The sequence below is a fragment of the Leuciscus leuciscus genome (genome assembly GCF_965113295.1).
Source record: "Leuciscus leuciscus genome assembly, chromosome: 12".
NCBI lineage: Eukaryota > Metazoa > Chordata > Actinopteri > Cypriniformes > Leuciscidae > Leuciscus > Leuciscus leuciscus.
This window is the reverse complement of record NC_138736.1, coordinates 25,601,411-25,623,451: the sequence shown is the minus strand read 5'-3', so window position 1 is coordinate 25,623,451 and position 22,041 is coordinate 25,601,411. Positions and strand designations below refer to the sequence as shown.

General features: G+C 35.9%; 1 protein-coding gene and 1 long non-coding RNA gene across 2 annotated transcripts in view; one reads left to right on the top strand and one right to left on the bottom strand.

Moving 5' to 3' along the window:
- Positions 1-3,256: 3,256 nt before the first annotated feature.
- Positions 3,257-4,433, bottom strand: LOC309510394. Its single transcript, XR_014210346.1, has 2 exons — positions 3,946-4,433; positions 3,257-3,366 (listed from the first exon to the last, which is right to left on the bottom strand). It is a non-coding gene; the product is annotated as an uncharacterized lncRNA (long non-coding RNA).
- A 1,124-nt stretch (positions 4,434-5,557) lies between these two features.
- clic1 (chloride intracellular channel 1) overlaps positions 5,558-22,041 on the top strand; it is a 31,351-nt gene continuing 14,867 nt past the window's right edge. The window contains exons 1-4 of the mRNA XM_082186811.1: positions 5,558-5,941; positions 13,177-13,286; positions 13,524-13,649; positions 13,780-13,886. Coding sequence (XP_082042937.1) covers positions 5,903-5,941; positions 13,177-13,286; positions 13,524-13,649; positions 13,780-13,886 — 382 coding nt within the window. The 5' untranslated portion in view covers positions 5,558-5,902. The remainder of the gene's footprint in view (positions 5,942-13,176; positions 13,287-13,523; positions 13,650-13,779; positions 13,887-22,041) is intronic.

Genomic DNA, 22,041 nt, shown 5'->3' with positions numbered 1-22,041 from the left:
CCCCTGTACCTAGGCCTGCTACTGACTCTGCTGGGCCATCTAAGCAAGGTATGCATTGTTTGAAATATAATTATAATTGAAATATAATTACAACCTTTTGGGACACTGTTTATAAAGTTTATAAGTTATATAAAGCACTGATTATAAACACTGGAAGGTTTCCAAATAATGAACCAGTAGGCTATACTTTTAATAGATGTGCACTAATTGAAGCTGTATTTTTCCAATGTATTTGTCTGAAAGTATGTTTTATCTTCTCTTTTAAAAGTCAGACAGAGGGAATTGGATGAGGCTCTTATAAACATGGTGGTGACAGTTTCAGTCTGTGTTATGTTATGTAATCTGAATCATGTAATATAATATATCCTTCATATATGCCGTCAGTTTAGGATTTGTTACTAATTGCTGTTTTCATTTTTATTCAGACCCAGAAATGTCAACATCACACCCATCATCATCATCATCATCATCACCATCACCATCAACACCAGTAGAAACACAGGACAGTTTATGGGAACTTTTTGATACTCGCATCCATCAAACCAAGATGATACACAATGCTACAGCTGATGCCACAGTGGAAGTGAAAAAATACATCAACGATGCGTATTTGCCCAGAACTCATGATCCACTAACTTACTGGAAAGAGAGAGCAGTAATCTTTCCTCATTTGTATGTCCTTGCAAAAAAATATCTTTGTATGCCAGCAACAAGTGTCCCTTGTGAGAGGATTTTTTTCAAAGGCTGGAGAAATTATCTGTAAAAAAAGAAGTAGGCTAAGTCCTTCCACAGCAGATAAATTAATATTTTTGAATAAAAATCTCTAAAAAAGTGAGACATTGTGGCTTGATTTCTTTTATTAATATTCATTTTTCATGACCAAAATAACATTATGCACAGTGAGGAGCCTACAGGTTACAAGCTTTACATATTAGAACATTATAATAATAAAAAAACAACACATTTTTTTAATGGCTCATCAAGGTTGTTTCAGATCAACACCTGCAAGTGACCACTAGGTGTCACAGTTGAGACGGGTGTCGGATTGATTCGAAGCCTCGAAACAATATGGCACATTTGGTTCAACTGTTTCATTGGTTCACGAGGCCTCGATTTTGCCATCACTAGGCTAGATATCAAAAACCAAGAAACAAGAAAACCAGGGAAACGCTCAGAAATGCAGTGTAACACTTAACAAGACTTCGCGGTGAGTGAATGAATGAACATGGTATAAGGGTCAATGACAAATAAGGTTTTCAAGAAGAAGAAAAAAATATTTTAAGCAAAACAGTTTTAAAATGCATTTTTATGTCCAAAAAAATGTATGGTGTTGATTTATATTTGTTTTACAGCATTTTAGGCAGCATTAATTCATTATTAAACAAGATTTCTGATTTTACCACCCAGAAAATGTCAGGTGGTGCGACCATATATTAATTTAAAATAATATACATTTAATGTACTTACCACTACTTTGACTTGTAAATATGAATCATTGTAGTGTCTAAAATGCATATCACATGGTAAATTCCCTTTCTATTTCTTTATTTATTGCCCTTTTATTCCAAATCATGTAAACGGCTGCTTTTCTGTGTGTTCAAACACCCATTTTTCCATAAGGACTTTTTATGTTTTGTTTTTAACTGTAAAAACAATTTATATACGTTATATAAAGGCTTACAGTTATATTTCTTACTTCATTTTGCAATTGCAGTGGGAATTGATACATTTAAATATAAATTTGCTGGTTGCACCACCTGACCATGACCGGTCGCACCACCTGACGTTGTGATCAATAATGATTGATATTCACAAAATAAAAAGAAAGATATGTCAATGAATTTTATTCAGGTTTCAATTGGCTTTTTTATTTTAATCTTCTGACCAATTTATTTATCTCAATCATATAATTAAGTTTCATTAACAAGAAAGTGCAAAAGAATACTGCATGTTAAGATAACATTTGATCATCGCTTCTTTAAAAATATAACTTTGAAACCTCAAGGAACACATTTAATAAATGAGAACATCTTTTATATGGAACAGTGAATTAGTGCAAATTTTGGGCCCAAAAACATTAAGGGCAGAATTCAATCTACTGCTCATGCAATTAGATTCAGTAGTAACAGTAAGTCAAGATAAAAAAAAAAAAAAAAACATTTGATCATCGCTTCTATAAATCTAGAAATTTAAAACATCTCCAGGAACACATTTAAAAACCGAGAACATCTTTTATAAAATGTCATATCATGAATCAGTAAATTAGTGCAAATATTGGGCCCACAAACATAAAGGGCAGAATTCAATCTACTGTTCAATAGATTCAGTAGTAACAGTAAGTCATAAAAAAAAAAATAAAAAAAAACATTTGATCATCGCTTCTATAAATCTAGAAATTTAAAACATCTCTGGGAACACATTTCAAAACCGAGAACATCTTTTATAAAATATCAAATCATGAAACAGTGAATTAGTGCAAATATTGGGCCCACAAACATTAAGGGCAGAATTCAATCTACTGTTCAATAGATTCAGTAGTAACAGTAAGTCAAGATAAAAAAACAACTCTTTTCAAATATAATTCAAAATCATGCTTTCAGAAAGCACAAACTGTCCCAATCTGTAAATCAAAGATACATGGTTTCAGACCCCTTCTATTTTAATTAAATGAAAATATATGGGACATGCAGGTGAAACTCAAAGAATTTGAGTATCGTGCAAAAGTTAATTTATTTCAGTAATTCAAGTTAAAAGGTGAAACTAATATATTATATAGACTCATTACATGCAAAGTGAGATATTTCAAGCTATGAAAACCTTTTCACAATATTCTAATTTTGAATTCGGGAATTTTAATTTTCTTAAGCTGTAACCTATAATTATCAAAATTATAACAAATGAAATATCTTGAAATATCTTGCTTCGCATGTAATGAGTCTTTATAATATATTAGTTTCACCTTTTAACTTTAATTACTGAAATAAATTAACTTTTGCATGATATTCAAATTTTTTGAGTTTCACCTGTACTATATCATTTGTAAAATAAATTGTTTTAGTTTAAATATTTAATAGAATGGGTAATGGTTTTTTAATCATTTGAATTCATGACTAATAATTATGCTTTTCTGTAATGCTGTATGACACTGCTATCAAGTATGTATTATTAACATGTAATAACTGTAATTACCACAAAAAAATAAATAAAATTAGAACACCATATTAACTCAAGTTGTAATGTATCTAGATATACATAATGAACACAATACCTTGCTTTTCTTTTGGCAAGGTACTCTGCCCTTGCAACTGGATCACTTTTTAAACGAGCTCTATGTCGTGCTGTTTTCTCCTTGCTTGATAATGGCATCTACAAAAAAAAACAAGATAGATTAATTAAAAAATTTATCTAAATCTAAAATAGATTAATTTAAAGATGCAATTGTTTTAGTATCAATGTTGATTATACAGTCCTATATTCTTGAAGAATAGGACTTTAAGATGGACAATGTGCTCTTTAAATTGTCACTCATACCATAATAAAATAAAATAAAAATATATATGCATATGTAGATTGCACCTTTAAACAACTTAAAAGCTTTATATATTTATTAAAATGTATTTAATATTTTGAAAAACATGAATTAACATGACTTTTTTTAGTTGGTTTAACTGTAACTCTGGTCGCGACACCTGACATATTGGTCGCACCACCTGACATTTCAAACTCAATTCAAATCTAACAGGCATTAACTTGGACGCCTATACAAATGTTTGACCATGTGCTCAAGGTTATACATACATTTTTTAAATCAAATACACATTTTTATAATAACAACACATTTTCAAAGTTTTCCAGGGGTCATACCACCTGACATGATAAGTTGAATCAACCTCATCATTACTCAAAAATGTCAAATTATCTAATATTTATGGGAGGGTGACTAACCTTGTTACTGCATCAAAGGGGTCCTCTGGAGTCTTCTGTGTGATGTCATATGCTGTCACATGGTTTTCTTAAAGGAACATTGCATAAAATTGCATTTTTATGTCGGTCGCCCTCCCTGACATTAGTAGAAGTAAATTTTTCGGACAAAAGTTTTTTAAGTAATAGAATAGTTTTGAAATAGGACAGATACACTATTTCCCCTCATTTATAAGGAATTTAACATAAAATCATGCCAAAATATTTGATTAAGAATTTTATTGAGAAAATTAACATTTATATCTCAGTTTTGTTCTCTGCTTGTATGTTCGGACGGTCGCACCACCTGACATTTTTGGTCTTTCAAACACCAAAGCTCAAAAAATCTATTGAATTTCAATAAAATGAAAAGGGTTTCTTATAAAGGACATATTGTAGATCCATTTGATATATGACATGTATTTATTCAAATTGTTTTTAGGAAAATAATGAATTTGGACACAAAAAATACATGTCATGTCATTGACCCATAAATAGACAGACTAACAGGATGAGACAGGTGAATGCAATCAGTGAATGAGGTACAGGTGAATGTGATCAGTGATAAGTGATGATGAGTCCGGGCAGTGAGTTATGGGAAATGTAGTCTGAGAGTGACCGTGAGTGTCTTATGTGGAGTGCCCTCTGGTGGCTCTCAAGGGCACTCCAGCTGGTGACTGTTACACCTAGTATCAACTTTCATGTTACAGGTAGGCTAACCAATCATCTTTTTCTCTCTCTCTTTCTATTTGTTAATGAGAGATATGCGGACATATTAATGTTTTTTGATTTGTGTAAAATGTATAGTTTTTATTTTGAAATAAAAAGATAAAATCAGACCCCCAGAAAAGGTGGTAAGTGGCATGTTGTTACTATTGTTATTATTTTTAAATGTTATACGTATTGCAATTGATGGGGGTTTTCTACTTCTTTTTTTTTTTTTTCATGAATAGGTAGGTGTACTGTACATTTCAGACATCTTCGCTTTCATTAAATCCTATAGGTAAGTTGAGTGAAATTTGTATTCAGAGTTACTATGGCAGATCTGTTTTTTTTTATATTTAATATTTGACATTTTCTGCAAATTATTTTTATAAAAAATTGTTTTCAATAATAACACATTGGCTGATGCATCACCATCAACCCGCACATGCTAAACTTATATCTAAATAGTTACAATATCTACTTATTAGAATATAACTTGTTCAAAATTCATGTTTCAGTTATCTACCACTAGGTGTCAGAAGGCACGCTGTAAAAGTCACACGTCCCCTTTAAACACTTAAAAGAATGTTCATATTTGGCTATAACCTAAATACTACCTATGCAAAATTGTTACTATAGTAGCCTACCTAATGAGTATATAATTTGCTCTAAATACATAGTCAATCAAAATAAGTGTTTTTTTTGTTTGTTTTGTATTTGGACTAGTAAATATAGGCTACTTAAAAAACACGTGTATTGATCAAGTGACTGATTTAGTGTAAATGTGTATGTGCGTCCATTTGTGCGCGAATGTTGTAGATCACCTCCAACATAATACGGTTACAAGTTAGAGGAAATTCAAAGCTTGTCAAAATCAGGAAACGAGAGAGAGAGAGAGAGAGAGAGAGAGAGAGAGAGAGGGAGGAAGTATGGCTGATCTTGCTGTAGGCGTTATTGATTTCGATACTAAACACGAACAGTAAATCGTTTATACATTTTATAAGTTACACGGAAATTAGACACTTTTTGGTGAACTTTCTTTCCCGCTATCAAAAATTTCACCCGCTATCATATTCGTACCTTAAAGCGGAAAAGTTGCTTACAATTTCAAACTGGCCAAGGCACAGCGGAAGTGATCTCGAAAAAAGGGCGACAGGAATAGAACACATTCATTTATTAAACTATACGCTCGCTGTAGTTATTTGGCCTTTGCTAGGGGACTTGTTTGGACTCCAGCATGAGTGAGGAGAAACCTGAGGTTGAGCTCTTTGTGAAGGTGAGTTTACCCGCAGGCCATTTCATGGTTTTGAAACTAATGCAATTTTAGCAACTTACAATTTATAGATCTGCACAATGTAATAAACGTTCTATAATTAATGTATTCAAATATTTATAATGTAATTGGCTCAAAACATAATAAAATCTTGAACTTATAATTTAATAACGGGGTTTACATTATGAGAAATGTATAACATTATGAAATCAGCAAAAACATTGTTATATTGTAGACATTTACAAAACAAATAGATAGTATAATTTCAAGCCATAGAAAACAGTGACATTCCCTTAATCTTAATCCTACCTGTGTTGTGGTCTTAAACTACCTATGAAATGCACCAGATTTAAATATTCATGCATTTATTATTATTACTACTACTAGTAATAATTTAGTTTTTATTTCTAGTAATAATATTATTGTACATTACTTCTAGTAGATGGGTGATCATTTAAAGGAAAAAACAACATAAAATATCCAGCACACCAGCACAACTTAAGTGCCCCCTTGAACTCTACTGGAAGAAAGGAAAACCATTATTTTAAAATGATTATTACAAACTGAACATTTCATTGCATTAATAATGTAATATTTATTACATTATGCTGTTATTACATTGTGCTTTGTTATCAAATAAAAAAGACCTAGTAGAACTAGGCCCAAACAACATTTCATGTATAACTATGTATGCAAAATGACAATAAAATAAAATAAGTTAATTATATTCACCCTGTGCTATATTGAAAGTGTAACCCCTCTGGTTCTACTCACACTGCTCAATTGGGATCCGAACTGAATTTCCGGCATGGGAGGCGAGCACGCTTACAAGGACGCTAAAGACCACAACCTCTAGTCAGTCGCTAGTGCACCTCTTGGGGCCTGGGGCCTCTGTTGTGCATGTCAAATAATCAATATGTAATGCAAATAATTTCTATATATATATTTTTTGTATCAGTGTTTATTTGTTGGTCCTTATTTATTTCGTTTCAAATACAGTTTCTCTGAATGTTAATTACAACCCCATTTCCAGAATAGTTGGGACATTTTGTAAAATGCAAGAATCTGTGATCTCTTGAACCTTTATTTAAAGGTGGGGTATGTGATTCTCTTTTTTGTCCATTTTTTCAAAATCACTTGAAATCCTATTCCTAACCCACTGAGTTAGAAGCACTGAAATGAAAATTAAGCAATTTAATCATCTGTGGAACGGGCAGGACTCGAAAAACTCCAGCCAATCATTTCCAAGACCACCTAGAATCATTGGACAGTAAGTTTGTCAATCAAACGGTTGTACCATACCCCCCTCCCCCCATCCCCCTCGCGTGCGTGACCGCGAGAGACAGAGAGAGAGTAATGGGTGGAGTCAGGGCCAGCGTTGGAGGAAAGAAGGTAGGACCATTTGAGTTGTGTATTTTCAAAATCTGCCGGCCGTTTTGCAAATCCCATACCCTACCTTTAACTGACAAATGTACAAAGAAAATATTTCCAATGTTTTCACTGACCAACTTAATTTTATTTTGTAAAAAGTTTTGATTTTGATGGCAGCAACACACTCCACAAAAGTTGGTACAGAGGCATGCTTACCACTGTTTCACATCACCTTTCTTTTTAATTACACTTTTTAATCATTAGGGAATTAAGTATACTAATTGTTGCAGTTTGGCAAGTGGAATATTTGCCCAATCTTGTCTGATACAAGACAGCTGCTCAACGGTCATCTTTGCCTGACCGCTGTTCTCCTTTTCATGATGGGTCATACATTTTCAATAAAAGACAGATCTGGACTGCAGGCAGGTAGACAGGCACATCCCTTTTATGGTGCAGAGTGTCTAGAAACCACTCAGTTTTAGCATGTGCAGAATGAGGCCTGGCATTGTCTTGCTTCCCAGGAAAGATGTCGTCTTGATGGCAGTTTATGTCTCAATCAAAATATATGCCTCCATGTCAGTTATACCTTCACACAAATGCAAGTTACCCATACCGCTTGCACTGATGCACCCCAATACTAGGTCAGATGTTTGCTCTTGCACCTGTCGCTGATGAAAGTCCGGTTGGTCGCTTTCTTCTTTGGGACTGAGAACTCAATGTCTGTTTTTCCCCAAAACAAGCTGAAACATAGACTCATCTGACCAGAGTGCACATTTCCACTGTGTTCTAGACCATTTCAGATAACCTCAAGTCCACAGAACTCACCAGCATATCCGCATAGAACTGATGTATAGCTTTCTCCTTGCGTAACAGAGATTCAAGTGGCATTTCTTGATGCAGCGTCAGACTGTGTTAAGTGAAAATGGTTTTCTAAAGTACTCCTGAGCACATGTGGCTGTATTCAACAGAGTAGCATGATGGTTTCTCATGCAATGCCGTCTGAGGGCTCAAAGGTCACGCACATTCATCAGAGGTCTCCTGTCTTTCCCTACACAGACTGAGATTTCTCTGGATTCCCTGAATCTTTTCAGAATATTATATGTGGTAGATGGTGAAAGACATACATTCTTTGCAATCTTGCATTGAGAAATGTGATTTTTGAATTGTTTGACAATTTTCTCATGAAATCTGGACCCATCTTTGCTTGCAAAGACTGAAAATCTCCTTTTTCACCCAAACAGGATACCCTCACCTGGTTGGATAATCTAACCTTTGTAATCTTTTCACTTTTATTTTGCCTCTGTCACAACTTTTATGTAGTGTGTTGCAGCCATCAATATCAAAATTTGTTTATATTTACAAAATACAATTATGTTGGTCAGTGAAAACATTAGAAAACTATTATTTGTACTTTTCTCAGTTAAAAAAAGGTTCAAGAGAATTAACAAATCACAGATTGTGAATTTTATTGCATTTTACAAAATGTCCCAACTTTTCTGGAAATAGGGTTGTATATAAAAACACTTATTGGGCCCTATTTTAACGACCTGAAACGCAAGTATCAAGCGCGAAACGCAAGTGACTTGGGCGGGTCTGGGCGGGTGGGGGTGGGGGTGACATTGATTTCACAGCATAAGCTATAAAGCTGTTTCCCAGGTATAAGCTGTGTGTTTAAAAAAAAAAAAAAAAAAAAGAAGCAATTTACTGCAACTGTATTCTGTTTTATTCTTATTCTTCGTGAAAATATGTTCTGCAAGATTCCTTAAGCTTTGTTCGGGATGTTAAACTACTTTAGGAGCCCAAAGGACTGCCATGGTGAAAACATTATTTGAAATCTCCTTGTGAAATTTGCTAGAGTACGTATGGGTCAGTGTTTTGATTGCAGAAGAGTTTGACAAAGGATTACTAACACATAATAAAAAACAACTCCAGGTATGTTTTTGATGAGGATATGACAATGCAAAATGGTTAAAATCTCTAAAAAGTCTATGTTGAATGATAAAGACCCTTTGTTAATAATTTACTTGGGAAAAAATGGGCAAAACTAAAATATAAGTACATAAACCAATTAATCGATTAATCGTAAAAATAATCGTCCGATTAATCGATTATCAAAATAATCGTTAGTTGCAGCCCTAGCGCTAACAAGGACGATAAAGACCGCAGCTTTTAGCATCAGTCGCGTATGCGCCTCTTGAGGCTAGGAGAGTGAGGTTTACCTGCAAAGCTCTTTAGCTGGCCACTGTTATAAAATCATTATAATGATTTGATTAAGTGTTCCTGAATTGATTTTTTGAAAATATACACTCATGTAAAATCTGATAATTACAACAAGCCTAAAAAAAAAAAGATGGGACAGTCAAGAATTTACCTCTGTGTAACATTTTTTTTTTTCTGAGAACACTTAGCATTTGGACATTAAAGACAATTTGGCCATTGGAATTTCCCCCCATTCATCCATTATTCAGTTCTTCAACTGTGTAATTGTGCAGGGCCTTCATTGCCTTATTTTACACTTCATAATGCATTAGAGCTGAACGATTAATTGTTAAAAGATTGCGATCTCTATTCAAACAACCATGCAATCTCATTCCTAAATGATAACGATTCACCTGTGTCTATTAAGCTTTTGACAAAATTACACCAGAACATTCCGTTTTTTGAGGTTTGCGCAGAGATAACCTTTTTTTCAAAAGGCTTGCACCTTGAAATCTAATTCAGAGTTTGCGTTCTTGAGCCACCAGGCACTGTTTTGAGTGGGCCAGAGCGCGTTGAGTGTTTTCTGTTAGAACGATGTTGTGTTAGCGGCCCCTAAGTTAATAACTAATGATCTTTGCAACGGAAGTGAATCAATCAATCAAAACTAACTTTAGCTGGACAATAACCCTCGAAAACTGAGATTTTTAGAAACGCTGCAGACCACGTTTTAGTTTGTAAACTCCAGGATTGTGTTTTACTGTAGATGGACCATAAACGGAGACTTTTGAAAATGAAGACGTGGCTGCCCACATTTGCTCCCTGATTGGGCCTTCTGGATCATTAGCCGCGTTTCCACTGTCGGGCCAGGGCCGGGATAGGGCTAACAGCGAGCTGAGCCGGGCCAGTGGCCTCGGGCCTCAAGCACCGGGCTTGCGTTTTCCACTGCCGGGCCATTAGCCCTGCAGCGCTGCCCTAAACCCCGCCCTTAACACGCCTTCCTGAATCAAATGTCATACAACCCCATCCATTTCAGCGGGAATTATGATGTTCATTCAGGCAGGAAGTTAGAAAACGTAGATTTTAAGAAGATAGCATGTATTAACTCACCGTCCGCGGCTGCCATAGTGTCCCGACTTGTCTCTCCACTAACAGAGGGACGGTGACCCAGCACACCGTCCATCAAGTCGAACCATGGAAAGTTCCTTCTCTGGGCACCGCTTTGTCCATTGTGCGTAACTGCGTTTTAATCGCCTTGTACTGCGCCCGCAACTTTTTTATTTTTTCCCGAACTTGAAGCGTTGTTCGCTGAATGCTTAGCTTAGCAAGTTCAGCAACGATGTATTTTATAACGTCCTCGTTTCTGCACACGCCGTCAAATTGACGTTGTACCCTTTCTTCTGCCCAAATGCTCAGAAGAGCTTTGGTATCTTCGACAGACCAGTGCAGGCGATTCTCCATTTCGAGCAGCGTTTAATTTTCGCGATATAAAAAAGTGAAATGTGCATCTTGTCGCAGACCATAACTTTCCCTAACACCAATAAACTCCGCCTTTTACCTTGACCACGCCTCTAGCCCGAGCTGGCCCAAGGTATTCGATGGGCCAGAAATCCTGGCCGTTGGCCCCGAGTAAGCCCCGATCAAGCCCCGGAAGTGACAGTGGAAACGCGACTGGCCCTGGCACGCACTAGCACGGCCCGGCCCTGGCCCGACAGTGGAAACGCGGCTATTGCGTATCCTTCCCTGATTCGTCAAGCCCCTATCACATGACCATTATGCTACCGGAACACGACAATAACAGACCAGCCTTGACGACTGTAAACAATAACATGGACATGAAACTGCAAGCTTTGCTGACTTTGTTGTCCTTTTTAGCAGCCATTGTGCAGTTAACTCTCCATTATAATACTGCAGCTGCCTACATGCACAAGAGGCAAGCTATTATTAGAGCAATCGGCAACAATCTGCCCAGTGTGCGTGAATGGTTTTCGGTCATGTAGTGTGGACGGAGATCTTTTCTGAAGCACTGGGGAAAACCAGTATGTACAAGGATAGCCTAAATGGTAGCATCATGGTACCAACAAAACCTGATTGGACTTAGTTTTGTCTACTTGAAACGAATCCTGTAACCCTGATTTTGTTCAGCTACCATGATACGGGCCCCACATGTTTCATATCACCTTGTTATTTCAACTCCTAAAGTCAGATTCTTATCAATTCTAAATTGTCCTAAATCTTAATCATCCTAAGTCTCAACTTTTTTGGAATATGTTGCAGGCATCAAGTAAGGGATAATGTACATCCCGCCAGCTGTTATCGCAGAATAAATTCTGAGAGGGTGATAGAAGACTGATCACCTTGAATCGTCTTGTATCGTCCTCAAGGGGTGTATTTTGCATATTTATTATCCCACTTACACAGCTACTTCTCACACATGTAAATAATTGGACACAAAATATAGATTTTTGTTTAAATTTTTTATTAGCTTACAAAGTGCAAAGCTTCCGCAAAGGAAACTAGCAAGCAGCTTTTAGCCAAGATGACAGAACAAGACAACTAAACAAACTTTTATGGGATAAAGTGAGTCATTCCACATATTACATTTCTTTTCACCACATTAATAATTATGGGGACAATATATATTGAATTGCTTTTAAACTGTTTTTAACGCTTCCCTGGCATTGACGTAAATTTCTAGCTTTCCGTGTTCTCACTTTTATACGGTAGGGGGAGCTATGACTTGATAAAAATGCTATTTTCTCAGATTTTTGCTAAACTTAAAAAAAAAATAATAATTTAACTTACCCAAATGTTTTATACAAAAAAGAATGCTTTAAACGAGAATAAAACTTCTTTTTTTTTATTTTATTTTTATTTTTTTTATTTAAAGCAGAGGCTCTGTTCTTTCTTTTGATATATTGCATATTCAGATATTTATACAACAAAATATTCTGGGGGCCATAACATTTTTGTGAAAATGATCAAAAATGCTGGCGGTGGCTAGCAACTTAAAAAAAAAAAAACGCTGGTGAGGAAAGAGTTAAATCTTTCCTGTTTATTATATTATAATCCATTACAGTATCCAACACAGCAACAATTTCACAGCACTAGTAATACTGAAATCCTCCGATTTCATTGTTAAGAGAATCGATAAATATAACAGAGACACAAGATGGCAGCTGCTGCATTTGAATGAAACAAGCAAGAGCAGAAACCCTGATGGGTAGTATGATATTCAGCATGCTATTGAGAATGGTTGTCATTCAGGGAATAACACCTTGGAATGTTGTGACTGACCAGTCAGAATCAAGTATTCCAGTGAGCCGTGTAATAATTTACAATAATGTATATCAATGCAGTTGATTAGCCAAAAAATATACTCTAATATGCTGAATATCCATGTGCACTCAGAATAATTAACTTGCTTTCACACAGAAAGATTGACATAAATAATTGAGTACTAATTATTCTGACTCATTCAAACTCACATTCATAATTTGGTTACAATATGATTCCCTGCCATGGTGCTGTACAATACAGTGAAACTGTACTGCGCTTGCAAAAACATAGTACTTATTGGGATTATGTGTATAATTATTGGGATTATAACTTGGGGCTACACAATCTTTTAGAAACCTGTAGTAATTATCTGTATTTGCATATGTGTGTAGGCAGGAAGTGATGGTCAGAGTATCGGGAACTGCCCATTCTCTCAGCGGCTCTTCATGGTCCTGTGGCTGAAAGGCGTGACCTTTAATGTGACTACTGTTGACATGAAGAGGTTAGTGATTCTGTGCAACTCAAGCAGACATTCACAAACCTGAAGCAGTTAAATAAAGTTATCATTTCAAGTATGCAGGGAAACCTAGAATATTGCTGTTTCAACCCAGTATGCTACATTGTTGTCACAGTATTCCAGAAATTAAATTAAATTGTATTCCATCCATGCAATTGCCATAGAATGCATACAGCGTTTTTCAAAAGTAGTGCTATTCCTATTTCTCTGTTTTGTGACTAGGAAGCCAGACATTCTTAAAGATCTGGCCCCTGGTGCTCAGCCCCCTTTCCTGCTGTACGGTACAGAGGTGAAGACGGACACCAACAAGATAGAAGAGTTCCTGGAGGAAACCCTCTGCCCTCCTAAGTAACTCCATTAATGCATGCTTTATTTCCCTTCATTCCGTGGCTCCATGTATCACTGTGCTTGTATTTGTATTCTGTCTCATTATGTTTACTAACTGTCCTCCTCTTCTTCATCCCTCTCTACGACACAGATACCCACGGCTGGCAGCTCGCAATCCTGAATCTAACACTGCAGGCCTTGATGTGTTCTCAAAGTTTTCAGCCTACATTAAGAATTCAAATCCTCAGATGAATGAAAGTGAGTGCAAGAATGCTTCTGTTTGTTTTTATTCATTTATTAAAAAGATGCCCAGTATTAAGGTTCAGTTGTGAGATTCACAACCGACTGACCAGCTGTAAACAGACAGTATTGTTTCATTTTGTCTGTCAAACTTAATCCAAATCCAATGTTCCTGGATTACAGATTTACACTACAGACTGTGAACAGACTGTGCTCTGAAATCACCCCCTATACCCTCAAATAGGCCATTATTTGAGGGGACAGCCATTTGATATGGTGTCCGAAACCATAGTGGACGTTATCGAGTGCACTCATTCTGTCCCATGTTCTGCACCACAATAGTGGTGTGTACAGCCGATGTCTGAATTCACTCTCTCGTTTCATTCACTCCTTTAAGTGAACTGTATTAGTGGACTAGTGATTGAGGGTTTAGGGGCGATTCCGGATTCAGACAGTTTTTTGGGTTTCTCCCTAATCAAACACACCTGATTCTAATTATCATCTCATTAGAAGAAACTCCAGGACCTCAAATGGGTGTACAGTTGACCGATGGACACACCCATATTAAAACATTTTTAAATAAAACAAAATATCAGAACCTTTGCATCTTTAATGTAAATATTACAACCTTTGCAGTGTCACTAAAAACCAAAGTGACATTTTAGTCAGAAAGGACAGTCTTGGTCTTATCAAACCATAACACATTTTTCCACATGGTTTTGGGAGAATGGATATATGTTTTTGTAAAGTTTAGTGGGGCCTGGATGTTTTTTATTCAGAAAGGGCTTGCATTTTAACATACTGCCCCATAGCCCAGACAGATATATGGTAGATAGTTGTCACATGTAGGAGGCAACCATTACTTTCCAGAAAAAGCTGCAACTTTGAATGTTGCTGTAGGTCTCTTGACTACTTCCCTGACTAGTTTTCACTTAGTCTTCTCATTAATTTTGGAGAGATGCCCTTTTCTTGATAATGTTACTGTTGTACCATACTTTCTCCACTCTTTGAGGACTGTCTTCACTGTGTTCCATGGTATATCTAATGCCGTAGAATTTTTTTTTGTAGTCCTCACTGGAGCGATACCTTTTAACAATGAGATCCCATTGATGCTTTGTAAGCTCTTTGTGGCCCATGGCTCTTGTAGTAGCATGCTACCAAGAAGATGTCATGAAAATCTTACTAGAACAGCTTCACATCAGGTGCAGACAGGTGTGTACTATTTTGCATGAGCAATGCAAATGTCACTTTGGTTTTTATTCAGAAAGGGCTTGCATTTTAACATACTGCCCCATAGCCCAGACAGATATATGGTAGATAGTTGTTAATTCAGTTAATTAATTAATGAATTCAGTTAATTAATTAATTAATTAATTATTAGTTAATTCAGAAAACAGCCACATGGCAATTTATAAAAGGGTATGCACACTTGTGCAGTTAGGTCATTTTAAGTATTTGTTTTGATCTTTTTTCTCTGAAACGTGTCACTTTTCGGTGGCATTACATAGGTTGTAAATTTTATATTAAATGTGCAAAAGTGCAGAAATGATTTATCTTCATTTTTACATCACACAAATCAGCTGTTTAACGGGCATGTAGACTTTCTATGTGCAACTACAATCTTCTCTTTTAGGAAAATATATTTTTTAAAAAATGATTATTTCATCTCCTGCTCAATTTAGATCCAGTAAATTGCTTTCTAGAATGAGAATGTTCCTCCCCTTAACACCACATCATTCTAAGTGACATGGGATAAAAGGTATAACAACCAGGATGAGCGTCACTACATTTTGGGCCCGTCCCAATACCCACACTTGCAGTTTTGGTGCAGACAACAGGAAGTAATTGCTGTCCTAAGTTGAAAAAAATGCCCTTAACCTCTTAACTGTCACCGTCCCGTATACGGGACGCCTAAGTTTACGTCACTATATTACAATTAAATCCTAATTTAATCATGACAAACTATATATTGTTGGAAAGGTCTAAGACTCCTTAATAGATATTTCAGCATTGTTTTTTGTTACAATTTATGCAGGAACAGTAATAGATGAATTTATGACAAGAGTGCACCTAAAAAAATCTACATCATAACAGGCGTTTCTGGCGTTTGTCACAAAAAGTCGATGCACACACTTTTAATAATTGAAACTTTGGTTTTCATGCTAAAAGTTCATAATAAAACATTTAATCTAGTATTTGTCAATAAAAAAATATAAAATAATATTATCTTCTAAAAAGTATAACATATATATTATCCTCTAAAATATTATATTATATTTTTTATCGCCTTTTTTTATTACATTACATATTTTAGTAGTTATCATAAATTAGGTATCATTTGAAAGCTTACGATCTCAGAATTCATCCTGTGAAAACTGTTTTGAAATTGGACATTGTGTTACCATAGAAACGGTACTCTAAATTATTTTATCAGGCTCCTCCCCTTTTGGGCATAATTATGTTTCATAATTTATGATAAAAATATGTTCTAATCTTGACAAAACACATATTTTCAGAAAGGTCTGAGTCTCAAGGTTCCATATTTAGTGACAGAAGTGATATTTGGACAGAAATTAATTAATTTGTTATGTTAGAATGCATACAGTTCAATTCAATGGAATTCAATGACACCCGGTGGCTATTTTTGGTAATACGCCTAAACAAAATCTCATGGGAACTTCAATTTTTGTGATATCAACTTCAAATTTGGAACACAACTTGGTTAGATATATGGCTTTCATTTTATAGTAATTTTTTTGTAAAACATATTTTGTAAAATATATATTTTATATAAAAGAAAAATATTAAATAAATCATATTTGATTTAATGTAAATTTAAACTTCCATAACTTTTTCATACTTTAATTTTTTGAAGTGCTTTCACTTCAGCAATAATCTGCTATTTTTCCCCTTTAAAACAAGACCAAACATAGGTCTATACTCCAAAGCATTCTTGAATTACAACCATTTAAGCTTGAATAGTGCATTTTAATGTACATTCTCAAAAGGGGGTGACAGATAAGGGGTTAATCCACATTAAATTCACAGTATCTCTAATACTTCGTCGGAGCTGTATTTGAGGCTAAGTGTATCCCATTATTCATCATGTTCAGGAACTCACTTGCCACCAAAATTGTGCAATGTCGAGGAAGAGTTTACAGTGTAAGTTAAAGTAATTAGATATTACATCAAATTTGGTTGTAAAGTGATGATAAAGTGTTGCACATTTTATTGGTCCAGAGATTAGTGTATATTTTGTCAAATGTTTTTTTTATCACTTAATTAGAAGCACCTCAATTAAATTGTATTGTTTGTTACATATGGACTACTAAAGTGACAATTAAAGGTTTATTTTAAAGTGTGGTATGTGTGGAGATGCTTCCAGAGGTCATAGATCCTCTTCTTAATATCATTAATTCATCTTTATCATTAAGTCAAGTCAAGTCAAGTATATTTGTATAGCGCTATTCACAATACAGATTGTATCAATGCAGCTTCACAATATTAAATTAAAATAATACAACAAAGTTTGTTTCAAAAGTAATTTATTGATTGATAAAATTAAATTAAATATCCCCAAAATATCCCCAACTGAGCAAGCCAAAGGCAACAGTGGCAAGGAACCGAAAAACTCCATCAAGTGACCTAATGGTGTCCTAAAACTCCATCAGGTGACCTAATGGAGAAAAAAAAACCTTGGGAGAACCCAGGCTCAGTCGGGGGCCAGTTCTCCTCTGGCATTTATGAGCTAGAGGCCGGATTGTAGTTTGAACTGTAAGATTATATGAATGCCTGAATCTAGTTTTAAACTGGGAGAGCGAGTCTGAGCAACGAACAGCATCAGGAAGACTATTCCAGAGTTTTGGAGCCAAATGTGAAAATGCTCTCCCTCCTTTGGTGGTTCTGGATATCCTAGGTATGACCAAAAGCCTTGAATTTAGTGATCTTAAAGAGCGCGATGGATTATAGGGCGATAGAAGATCCGTTAAATAGACTGGAGCTAAGCCGTTTAGGGCTTTATAAGTCAGTAGCAATACCTTGTAATTAATACGGAACTTTATAGGTAACCAATGCAGTGATGATAAAATTGGTGTTATATGATCATATTTTCTTGATCTCGTAAGAACTCTAGTGGCGGCATTTTGGACTAACTGTAGCTTGTTTATTGAGGATGCAGGACAACCAGCTAATAAAGCATTACAGTAATCCAGTCTCGAGGTCATGAATGCATGAACTAACTTTTCTGCATCAGAAATTGATAGCATATTACATAGCTTAGCAATGTTTCTAAGGTGGAAAAAGGCTGTTTTTGTAACATATGAAATATGATTTTCAAAAGACGGGTTGCAATCGAGTATAACACCCAGGTCTTTTACTGTAGAGGATAAAGTAACAGGACATCCTATGATGTTAAAGTTGTATTGTGCGAGGTTTTGTGGGCGGTTTTTTGAACCGATAAGTATTACCTCTGTCTTGTCTGGATTTAATAAAAGAAAATTACGCGTCATCCAATCTTTTATATCTTTAACACACTCTGTCAATTTGGAAAATTTAGCGTTTTCATCCGGCCGTGATGAAATATATATTTGAGTGTCATCAGCATAACAATGGAAACTAATTCCATGTTTCCTTATAATATTTCCAAGTGGCATCATATATATTGAGAATAACAGAGGGCCTAACACAGATCCCTGCGGCACTCCATAGTTTACTGGAGTTATGATCGATTTTTCTCCATTTAAATAGACAAAATGGTAGCGGTCAGATAGGTATGATTTGAACCAGCTTAATGCTTGTCCTTGAACACCAGTATAATTTTGTAGTCGATCTAAGAGTAATGTGTGATCTATAGTATCGAACGCAGCACTAAGATTAAGTAAAACTAGTATTGAGATACAGCCTTGGTCAGAAGCTAAAAGTAAATCATTTGTGATTTTAACGAGCGCAGTTTCAGTGCTATGATGCGGTCTGAATCCAGACTGAAACTTTTCATAGATATCATTTTGTTGCAAGAAAGAGCCCAGTTGAGCGGACACCACTTTTTCTAATATTTTAGACATAAATGGAAGATTTGAAATGGGTCTATAATTTGCTAGATTATTATGATCTAATTGTGGTTTCTTAATGAGAGGTTTTAACTGCCAGTTTAAATGTTTGTGGAACATGACCTAAAGATAAAGACGAGTTAATAATATTGAGGAGAGGCTCTTCCACTACAGGTAACACTTCTTTCAGTAGTTTAGTTGGTATAGGATCTAATAAACATGTTGTTGTTTTAGATGAAGTGATACGTTTATTTAACTCTTTTTGTTCTATAGTTGTAAAGCACTGTAATTGTTCTTGCGGGGTGATAATTGAAGCTGAATTATAAGGCGCAATTGAAGATTGAACGTTTACAATTGTGGTTCTGATGTTTTCTATTTTCTCAGTGAAGAAGTTCATGAAATCATTACTACTGAACTGTAACGGGATATTTTGTTCGGGTGACGTCTGTTTATTTGTTAGTCTAGCCACGGTGTTAAATAAAAACCTTGGATTGTTTTGGTTGTTTTCTATTAGTTTGCGAAGGTGCTCAGCCCTGCCTGCTTTTAGGGCCTTTTTATAACGTGACATACTGTCTTTCCACGCGATTCTAAAGACCTCTAAATTAGTTTGTTTCCATTTACGCTCTAAAATATGGGTTTCTCTCTTTAAAACATGCGTAGTATTGTTGTACCATGGTGCTTTAATTTTCTCTCTGACCTTTTTTAATTTAATAGGTGCAACCACATCCAATGTTCTAGAGAGAATGGTGCTCATAGTGCTAGTTAGTTCTTCTAGTTCATCTGTTTGTTTGGGTTCAGGCCAGTGTTGTTTTTGGCAGCCCTTTTAGTTTTAGTCTTAGTCTTAGACTTTTGGACGAAAATGCTTTTTAGTTTTAGTCACATTTTAGTCACTTATAAACTTGATAGTTTTAGTCAAGTTTTAGTCGACGAAAACACAACAAGGTTTTAGTCAAATTTTAGTAAAAAAAAAAAAATAGTCTTTAACAAATTAATTTAGGTTAAAAAGTATTGGAAATGGGCTTAGGTTTGACAGGTTGTAGCAAGTGTTGCAATTCGAGTGTTGTAACTCAATTAAATTTGAGCTACTACAACATTACACACAGATAAAGTGGTAACAGTGGAATCACTGTTTTACTCCAAAAAAGCCAGGAATAAAAACATTCTTACTTTGGCAATTGTGGCTTTATTATATAATTAGTTAAATAATAATTTATGTTATAATTTGTTATAATCTAAGTTATATAATAATTATATATTACTTTGTACCAATTAGCCTACTAAACTAATGCTCGGACACACTCGGTCTCTCTCGCTCGCACACACACTCGGTCTCTCTCGTGTACACTCGGTCTCTCTCGCGCGCAGACACACTCTGTCTCTCTCGCGCACTGTCGCTCGCTCGCGGAGTTCGTTTCGCTTTTGTCCAGTCCGGCGCCTCATATCGAAGATGTGTGGCGAGTGACTAGCCGCAGCCGCAGGTGTGTTGTTGTTGTGTGGAATCTGGTGCGCGGCATGGCGGCAGCCGGGTGGTGGGCGTACCCAAAACAAGGATAGGAAGCGGCAGCATTGTGATACTTTTTTAGCTCAAAACAGACAGATTTCACACAAAATAGGCAGAAATGACATGCATTGTGAACGTCAGACTTATAATCATTTTCGTTCCGTCTCGTCAACGAAAACTCGAAAACGTCTCGTCATGTTTTAGTCACCTTAGAGCCATTTTTAGCTAGTCATCGTCGCGTTATCGTCATAAAAAAAAGGTGCGTCAACGAAATCATTTCGTTATCGTCATCGTTGACGAAAACAACATTGGTTCAGGCAGCAGCTGAGATAGATTAGATAAGCAATTTGAGAAATTATCTATGGTGGATGGGAGGATTGTTCTGCCTGGTTGATAACGCGACGCCGCATGACATATTACAGCAGTACGTAATATGCAAGTTACCATGTAGTGATCAGTGACATCATCACTTTGTGGAATGATATCTATATCGGTTGGATCTGTTCCATGTGATATAATTAAATCGAGTGTATGATTAAGACGATGAGTTGGTCCGGTGACGTTTTGCTTGACCCCAAATGAATTTAATAAATCTGTAAACGCAGCCCCTAACGCATCATTTGGATTATCTACGTGTATGTTAAAATCTCCAACAATTAATGCTTTATCGACATTGACTAATAGGTCTGAGAGAAAATCTGCAAACTCTTTTAGGAAATCAGCGTAAGGCCCTGGCGGTCTATATACGGTAGCCAAGGCTAGAGATAATAGGGATGTTTTTCTAACATCTAAGAGTGTAACATTTAGTACAAGTACTTCAAATGAAATAAACGTATAACCCGTTTTCTCATGCTTATAACAGTATCCAGATGGAGTAGACTCATTTAGACCGAAATAATCATTTGGTTTAAGCCAGGTTTCAGTAAGGCAAAGTACATCGAAGCTATTATCTGTGACTATTTCATTTACAATAACTGCCTTAGGTGTGAGTGATCTAATGTTTAAAAGACGTAGCTTTAGAAATATTTTTTTTTTACTAATAGCAACATTTTCTGTTTTAATAACAATTAGATTTTTCCTAGATCCTGCAGTAGATTTATTATTTGATCTCACTAAACGAGGAATAGACACGGTTTCTTTGCAATGTTCTACACTAGTATTTATATCAGTTAAATTGGTGCAGCAGAGACTATGATTTGGACTTTTGGTTACTAGTCAAAGGGTATTTAACATTTTGGAGATGTTATCCGACAGAAGATCCGCTCCGAATCTGCTTGGGTGTAAGCCATCAGCGCGGAAAAGCCTAGGACGCTCCCAAAACAGATTCCAATTATTTACAAAGAGCAGTTTCTGCTCATTGCACCATGACATTAACCATTCATTTAGCGCAAATAATCTGCTGAACTTTTCATGCCCTAATCGGTACGTGGGAAGCGGTCCTGACACAACGATCGTTGTTTCAGGCGATGTGCTGCGTACCGTATCGATCAGATTCCTGAAGTCTTTTTTCAGAACCTCCGTCTGGTGCAGCCTGATGTCGTTCACTCCCGCGTGCAGGACCACAGTTCCGACGCGCTCGTCACCGTTCAGGATCTCGGGAACGCTAGCAGCGATTTCAGAAACACGA